Source organism: Sus scrofa, chromosome 4, assembly GCF_054392235.1.
Source record: "Sus scrofa isolate SSC_HxYL_T2T_F1_AM1 chromosome 4, Sscrofa_HxYL_maternal_Yorkshire_Landrace_v2.0, whole genome shotgun sequence".
Taxonomy (NCBI): Eukaryota; Metazoa; Chordata; class Mammalia; order Artiodactyla; family Suidae; genus Sus; species Sus scrofa.
The window spans coordinates 96489951-96499041 of record NC_139386.1 but is presented as its reverse complement, the minus strand read 5'-3'; the positions used below and the strand labels follow the sequence as shown (position 1 = coordinate 96499041).

Below are 9091 nucleotides of genomic sequence, written 5' to 3'. Positions count from 1 at the left end.
TCCCTGGTAAATTTATTTTCAGACTTTATTTCCCACAGAGTGTTCTAAGGATGAGTGAAAAAGTAGGTGACGTATGGCAGGGCTTGGTGGGGGAGGGTCACGGAATAGCCACTGAGTAATGTGGTCTTTCTCTCCTTTCAGAAATGTCAGCTTTTTTGGATAACTAGTCACTGTTCTTTCTGAGTCTGATTCTATAAAAGAGAAAATATTGAAAGAAGGGAGACCAGGAAATTGGAAAGGTAGAGGCAATATTTTAGGAGGCATACTAGAGGAGTCTTTGTTCTGGTCAAGTGTTCAACAAATAATCCCTATTTATAAAGTTTGGAGATAAGGCAATTTGAAGATATCAAAATATGATTTAAAATTTTAGATTCTAGGAGTTCCCGTCGTGGCGCAGTGGTTAACAAATCCAACTAGGAACCATGAGGTTGAGGGTTCGATCCCTGGCCTTGCTCAGTGGGTAAAGGATCTGGCTTTGCCGTGAGCTGTGGTGTAGGTTGCAGACGCGGCTGGGATCCCACGTTGCTGTGGCTCTGGCTTAGGCTGGAGGCTATAGCTCTGATTAGACCCCTAGCCTGGGAATCTCCACATGCCGTGGGAGCGGCCCCAGAAAAGGCAAAAAGACAAAAAAAGACAAGAAAAAAAATTCTTGATTCTAGTCATATTACAAAAATTTCTTAAATCCTTGTTTAAGCAAAGGAGTAAAGAACTTTAGAAATTTTATTATTTGTAAAGGACCTTATGACCAAAAATAAAGTGCTTATTTTATTTATTTATATATTATTCAATGAATTTATGACATTTATAGTTGACATTTATATTAACCCTAACCCTAACCCTAACCCTAACCCTAACCCTAACCCAATTTTATAGCACAAATTAAAAAATTTGGTTAAGGGTTCCCATTGTGGCTCAGTGGGTTAAGATTCCAACTAATATTCATGAGGATGCAGGTTCAATACCTGGCCTCACTCAGTGAGTTAAAGGATCCATGTTGCCATGAGCTGTGGTGTAGGTTGGAGATGCAGCTTAGATCTGGCGTTGCTGTGGCTGTGGCTGTGGCATAGGCTGGCAGCTACAGCCTAACCTGGGAACTTCCATATGCTGCAGGTGTGGTCCTAAAAAAAGGAGAAAAAAGGAAAGTTTGGTTAGTGAGATAATGGGGAAAACCATTTGACAATCAGAAAAGAAAATGAGATGTTTACAATTTTTAATAGCTCTTTTGTGTCTGCATTTAGAGAATAATGTTTGAGAGTTTCTCATTCCAAAGTGTTAAAGCAAAAAGTTTATATTGTATGCCAGATTAACATCAAAGGAATACATTTAGAAAATCCGTTAAATCAAGTGCCATCCACTTTTGAGTTTGAAATAATTTAGACAAAAAATTGAGATTATTGATCATTTGTGGATTTTTTGGCAAGTTTTCAAGTGCTTGGTATCTACTTGACACTGTTGAATGTGTGATGATGCAGTTTCTGGTCTCTGGTAAGTTACCATTTGTGGAGTCAGAGACAAACATAATACTAGTGGCAAAGCAGGTAAGTCTAGAGAATGTTAAGGAAATTCAGAAAAAGTTGTAAAGCATGATTAGGAAGTTGTAGGAAGGGTCAATGAGTATGTGTTGTTTTAACTGGAAATTTAAGAAGGTCCCACAATGAAAAGAACAAAAACAACAACAAACATGAAGCATGGACTCTCAAGATATGGGAAGTAGTATGAAAAAAAATGTAATTGTAATGTATACATGTAAGGATAACCTGACCCCTTGCTGTACAGTGGGAAAATTAAAAAAAATTATATAAAAAAAGCTGTGTCTTCAAAACAAACAAACAAACAAACAAACAAACAAAAGAACATGGTTGTTCAAAATTTCTAAATGCTAAAGTGCATATGAAGGAATATGTAGTGGCAGTCATGAGTGGAAAGGTCATTTGGGAAAAGTATGAAACAGAGAATACAGCGGTTTAACTTGATAGATAATCGTGGGTCATTTAGTTTTTTCAATAGGATATGATTGTCCTACAAAAAGAAAGCTCTACTTCTATTGTGGAGGATGGCTTAGTGGGACAAGATAGAGTCCTGGAAGTCCAATCATAATGCTCCAGGTAAGAGCTAATTTCTGACAAAAAGAAAAAAATGGATCCTAGAAGTATTACAGAATAAAATGAATTGGTAGATGAGATTTATCAAGTATTTAAACATCCTCAGAAATTTAGAGCTTGGATGACTAAGAAGTTTTTGAAACACTTTGTTGAGGTACAGAATCCAGGTAATGGAACTGATTTGGATGTGAGGTGGGAGAAGATAAGAATGTTTTAATTAAAAAATATATATAATCTAGTACCAACAATAAAAACTGTGTCAGAGGCCCTAGGGAAAGTATCTGAGCCTCTCTTCTCAGGAATTCAGATATAGAGCTGGGAATGATAGATTGTTGGTCTCCCAGGGCAGGTATGTCAAGGATAAGACATATAACCAAATGGGCAGGCAGTGAATGCTGAAGCAAAACTAAATTATACTGGCTGTGCATTTTCTGCAAATGGAAATCAAGCCTAGTGTCCTATAAAAGTTTGTAGAGAAATCATAAAACTAGTTCTAAGACAGGAGCAGTGGTTCTAATCCAAATTAATTTCAGTGAATGACTACATGGAAATGGGAAATATGATTAGCAAGGAAAAGGACTTCTATTTAAGGACAAGCAACACCAAATGTTTCAATGGATATTGCCCTCGATGAGAAAAGTATTAAGAGCAGATGGGAGGTGGATTTTCAGATACTGGTGCTGTTGCTTATAGAAAATGTGTTAGTAATATGAATAAAACTATGACCACTTACAAATAAGATTAATGTAGGTAAGTTTTTTGAGGATTAGATTACCAAAAACTGAAGACAGACTTTAACAAGACTGCAAGGAGGAGGCTTGAAAAATAGGGTCTCTCTGAGCAAATGTTTTTACATTTGTTGTAAACACTTGTTTCCAAATGTGCTGCTAAAATCATCAGCAGAGGAAGTTCCCATGTGGTGCAGTGGGTTAAGGATTAGGTGTTGCTGCTGCTGAGATGCAGGTCCAGGAACTTCCACATGCCATGGCTATGGCCAAAAAACAAAACAAAACAAAACAAAACAAAAACAAAAAAAAACCACATTGGCACAAAATTAGCACTCTGAGTAAATAATAATTTAGGATAATTCTTGGTTAGATTACAATCCTTTTATTTTTATCCCATGCCTGTTGTTTTTCTTTTAAACCAGACTAGCTACGTTATGAAGGGTAAATCTCCTTGATTTCTCCTTTCAAGGGTCTCTGGACTTAATTGTATTGACTTTATTCTCTGGGATCAACTCTTCATGGCCAATTCCTCCTGTGTTACTGAGTTCTTCCTGTTGGGTTTCTCCAGCCTTGGGGACCTGCAGCTGGTCCTCTTTGTCATCTTTCTCTGCCTCTATTTGATCATCCTGAGTGGAAACATCACCATCACCTCAGTCATCCGCTTGGATCACAGCCTCCACACACCCATGTACTTCTTTCTGTCTGTCCTTTCTACTTCTGAGACCTTCTACACAATTGTTATCCTGCCCAAGATGCTTATCAATCTGCTCTCTGTACTCAGGACCCTCTCCCTTGTGAGCTGTGCTTCCCAGATGTACTTCTTCCTTGGTTTTGCTGTCACCAATTGTCTGCTTCTGGGAGTGATGGGTTATGATCGCTATGCTGCCATCTGTCAACCTCTGCACTACCCCATTCTCATGAGCTGGAGGGTGTGTGGGCAACTGGCTGCAACTTGTATTGTTAATGGTTTCCTAATATCTCTGGTGGGCACAACTTTAGTCTTTAGCCTCCCTTTCTGTGGTTCCAACAAGGTCAACCATTACTTTTGTGATATTTCACCAGTCATCCACCTAGCCTCTGCTGAAACCTACATTAATCAACTGGTCATCTTCATCTGTGGCATCTTGGTGCTTGTTGTGCCCTTGACCTGCATCTGCATCTCTTATGGATTTATTGTCTCTACTATCCTGAAGATCCCATCAACCGAAGGCAAGCAAAAAGCATTCTCGACCTGTGCCTCTCATCTCATTGTGGTCATCGTCCATTATGGCTGTGCTTCCTTTGTCTACCTGAGACCCTCAGCCAAATATACAACAGGCAAAGACAGGCTGGTGACAGTGACTTATACCATCATCACCCCCCTGTTAAACCCTATGGTGTACAGCCTCAGGAACAAAGATGTGCAGCTGGCCATTCGGAAAATGATTGGGAAGACTGGATTTTCTGTTAAGACTTCATAATTAAAACATTTTCAACAGCACACACACATTTGGTCAAATGTATCACTAATTGTTTAAGTCATAAAAGTTTCTAGTCTAGTTATTTGTATAACTTGTGACTTTGGATGAGTTGTTTGACATTGAGGGGCTGTAATGTTCTCTTATGTAAAGCAGACATAGTATTTTTATTTTAATTTTATTTTATTTATTTTTATGGCCTCACCTGCAGCACATGGAAGTTTCAGGCTAGGAGGTGAATCAGAGCTGCAGGCCTAAGAACAGCCATGGCAACGCAGGATCTGAGCTGCCTCTGCAAGCTATGCCACAGCTTGCAGCAATACAGGATGCTTAACCTACTGAGCAAAGCCAGGGATAAAACCCACATCCTCATGGATACTAGTCGGGTTCCTAACCCACTGAGCCACAATGGGAACTCCTAAAGCAGACATAGTAATATATTCATCTCAAGATTGTAGCAAAGATCAAGGGAGATGGCAGAGTATCTGACGGAAAATAATAAATTTCCTTTTCCTTTTCTTCTTCCAGATTTCTAGTTCTCAAAAGGCTTTTAACAGCTATTTTCTCTTGCCGTATTTTTTTCCACAAATCTCTGATGTTACTCTTTTTTAAAGATTACGTCCAGTTTAAAATGAGTTACTCAGGCCAGAATGTGATTTGGATCTAGGAGTATGATATGATGCAGAAAAAATTTACTGTATCAGTAATTAGAAGATTTTAGTTTGACACTGGTTAGTTAACTTTTAAAAGGCTATAGTTTTTTTTTCTAAATCTAGATTTTAAAATATGGAAGACAGGGATAATATAATTTTCCTTTTTTACTTCACAGGGTTTTTGCCTGTATTTAATGGATAAAAGAAAGTGTATGTAAAATGTAAAACTGCACAGAATGTAAGGCTCCTAATTATATTAATCAAAATTTTGCATATCACTGCAAGCAGCTTTTATCTTTGACTCTTCAAAAATGGTGTTTCTCAATTCCTTTTCTGACCATGCCTTTGAACCACTCCTTATGTAACAGAAAATACACTAGATAAATAAATAGGAAATAATATACAGTCATGCCTCAGGCTGAAGAGGTCTACATGGTTTTAAACCCTGAATTTATTAAGGAGAAGTGCTCCCAGGTTCAAATTTACTGTCTGAGTATATGGTAGAAGAGAGAGAAGGACTTGGGTAGTCATCTCATCCTGCCTCTCAGCTGTTCAGAAATTCCTTCATCATTGTCTCCAAGGAAAACCAGGCTGCACTGACTAGGTACCATAAAATGTACATTCCTCCTATTTTCAGTTCTCGTTATTATTTCCCATCCTGTAAGCTGATATTTGTCTTTTTGTAATTTTCATACTTTCTGTCTCTCATGTCATACAGTAGGTCTAATCTCGGTTCACAGGTGTTTAAGACAATTATGATGGTAATCAGATCCCTTCCTATTACTCATATGACCTGAATTTCATACACCTTACTTTTTGGGCACAGTCCTCAATATATGCTGCCACTTATCAATATTCTTTTTAAAGACTAATGAATAAAACTGAAGTTTGTATTTTATGCGTGTCCTCTATTTTCAGGGTAAAATCTAACTGTGTTCTCTCTTGTTCACTTTATTTAGATTTTCAAATCAAAGTGTATGAAATCATCAAGAATACTCTCATATTTTAATCACTACTTCCATTCCTATTTTTGTCTCCCACAAGCCTTTTTTTGTGTTATGTTCATTCTTAATAGTTAAATAATTAAGATATTTAAGTTACTACATTTCTATATAAGTAGAGCACTGGCCATTACCATTATTTTGTTCAGTATTTTTTCTTCCTAATGGATTTGCAATTTTCATTGATTACCTAAATATTTTCTAGGAATGGAATCTTATTTATTACAGATACAGATTCCTTCTTGCTGATATTTAAATAACTTCTGTTATTTATTTATAGTTTTTATTGTGTTGAGAGAATGTGGTTGATATACTTCTATTTTTAGAATTGATTGAATTTCATTATTGGTTGCTTCTAAACTATTCCTGGGAAGCATTTTCATTTAGATTAAAATTTTAATATGCACAGTATGGCTAATAAAATAGCTAATTAAACATGTGACATTATTATTTGTTTTGTGTGTATGTAGCCAATATTATGTATATGTGTATTTGTTTTGGCTTAGTGGGACTGAATCCAAATACTTAATTTGTGTTTATTGGCTTTTCCCTATATTTCTAGCAATATAGACATTAAGTTTGTTATGGAATATGTTTTCTTTAATTCTAAGTAAATCTTTTGGGATTGCACACATGTATTTCACCTCTAACTGCACCAAAATGGATAGCAGAAGTATTAAAAAAAAACATAAAATCACCCATTAAGTCAAACAGAAAAGGACAGAACACAGGAGATATTTTTTTTTAATTATAGGAGCAAAAAAAAAAAAAAAAAAAGAAAAGTTCCAAGCAGAAGAAAGAATGCTGAAAATACACCCACATAAGGTGGAAAACCAACCAAAAGCAACCACTTCACAGCACAGAAGTGTGTCTGAACATCCATCTCACATTTGGGTCTCTTAGATGACATGAAATCAGTAAGACTGGTGTAATGTCTTCATAAGGAACATAGTTTCTTAGTCAGTGCTTCTTAAATCATCTGCTGTGAAGGACTGATTAGTTTTCTTTTTCCATTTGGTCACCAGCCAATATTTCAGCAAAATGCAATGAAAATAAATTATTAGAATAATGAAGTGAAAAACTTAGCTGTTCTATTCTCTGCTCCAAGAGATGTGTCTCCACTGATGAGATGTTTCAGTAATACCAAATTCTATAGAAGTTGCTTAATACACTCAATTTCTATATCCAATTCATCACAAGTCGACAACAAAGAGCTCATTTGATTGTAGACTGTCACTTGAATAGTAACAATTCCCCCCCCCCCCCACCCAGGGGAGTAAAATGTAGGTTTTGTTTTGTTTTTAATTAAAAAAAATTTTTTTTTTTTTAAAGGGCACATCCACGGCATATGGAGGTTCCCAGGCTAGGGGTCTAATCGGAGCTGTAGCTGCCGGCCTGCACCAGAGCCACAGCAACGCAGGATCTGAGCCGAGTCTGCAACCTACACCACAGCTCACGGCAACACCGGATCCCTAACCCACTGAGCAAGGCCAGGGATCAAACCCACAACCTCATGGTTCCTAGTCGGATTCGTTAACCACTGAACCACGACGGGAACTCCCTATGTTCATTTTTTATGGAAAAAAAGCCACACTGACAGAAAAGAGTACAAATCACAATTTGTATGTAAATAATCACAAAAGGGAACATAAATGGGTCAAAAATACAATATTACAAGCACTGTATTACTTGTCCCTCTTCTCCAGGAGAAAAAACATTTGTGGTTTTTAATATCATGTATTAGCATGTTCTCGGTTGCAAGCCTTGTTAAAAGTAGAATTCTAGAAATACAGGCTTTAAAATTATTTTTTATCTTTTTCTCTCATTTCCCCTGTTCTCTTGATAACTGCTTTCTCTGTTACAACCTCATCCACCATGTTTATTCAGTCTTCTTTTTCTCTAAGTTTAGAGTTCACTTATGAAATGATTTTTCTTTCATGTCTAGCTGTTTCCTGATGTATTCCCTCTCTTTCAAAAACTTCTTTTTCTCTAACTATTCATAACTGAATTATTTTGAATTCTCATTTTTGTGGTTATCTCACGTATTCTATTACCTTGTTGTTATTTGTCATATTCTATGACCTCAATTTTCTTTTAGCTTATTTTGAATTTTCTGGATAGTTTCCATCTATTTTGTGAGCATGTCTTCTAGACTTCTTTAGGTGGTATTCCCTGGGAAGCACACTCTGAAAGCCTGGCATATAGGATGTTTATTAATAAATACATAGGATGTTTATTAATAAATTATGGTATGAAGGGATGTACTAAGCAGGAAGAGAGGGAGACCTGAAGGCAGTTGTAGTGACAGCCTCAGATAGCCCAGTGGTGAGCTCTGTGGTGGAATGACCATTCAGAGGTATTCTGAGTTGGGCCAAGGTGGCCAAGTTTTTATGAAATGGTGTCAATCAGTGTTTGTGTATGGCTGCTCCTGGAAAGGATGCTAATTTAGCTGAGGTGTCTATGTTGCTGCCACAAAGCCTGGAGAGGCAGACAGCTGACGTCTGCTTCCCTGTAGCCCTGTCATCAGCTGGGGCAACAACTCCTTATTTGAAGGAGAATCTGCACAGTACATCTTGATTTTCACTACAAATGCTGAGTATTTCCTACAGGGATGTTGCTCTGCTTTTTTTTTTTTTTTATCCTTTAATAATTTTTATGGGATCTAGGCATTGTCTTTTTACATGAGACTGACTGAATTGCTTGCACTCTTAGAAGGGGAGGCCTGTCTAGCCCAGTAGTTCTAGTTTTCTAGCTGTGAGGCTCCCTCTTGTGTTGTCAGCAGAATATAGTCACTATTAACTGAAGCCTGTAAACTTCTTGTTTTGGCTAATGTTCTCAGATTAACCAACTGATGTTTAAGCTACTACCATTAGAGGCTGTTTTTTCTTCTTTCTGTTCTCCTGATATTAGTTCTATCAGAAAAAGTTGTTCTTTTCCTCTGCTCTGTATTTCACAGTTTTTAATACCATACTTTGAGTTCCTGAGTATATTTTGTTAATTTGATTTTTTGAAATGTGGGCTTGGGGGGGGTCTTAATTTACCTTTTGCATTTATATTTTCCCTTATTTTACATTTAAATTAAGGGATACTTTGAGTAAATAAAATTCAGGTATCTCGAGTGTAAGTTATTCGTGAGTTTTTACAAGTACA

The 9091-nt window shown here is 36.9% G+C and overlaps 1 protein-coding gene across 1 annotated transcript; it reads left to right on the top strand.

Moving 5' to 3' along the window:
• Positions 1-3345: 3345 nt before the first annotated feature.
• Positions 3346-4290, top strand: LOC100626599 (olfactory receptor 10R2). Its single transcript, XM_003355122.2, has one exon. It carries the CDS (start codon positions 3349-3351, stop codon positions 4288-4290), a length of 942 nt encoding a protein of 313 aa, XP_003355170.2. The 5' UTR covers positions 3346-3348.
• Positions 4291-9091: the final 4801 nt, after the last annotated feature.

Excerpts from the sequence above, each read along its gene's own strand:
- LOC100626599 (XM_003355122.2), top strand. The coding sequence starts at position 3,349 with ATGGCCAATTCCTCCTGTGTTACTGAGTTCTTCCTGTTGGGTTTCTCC.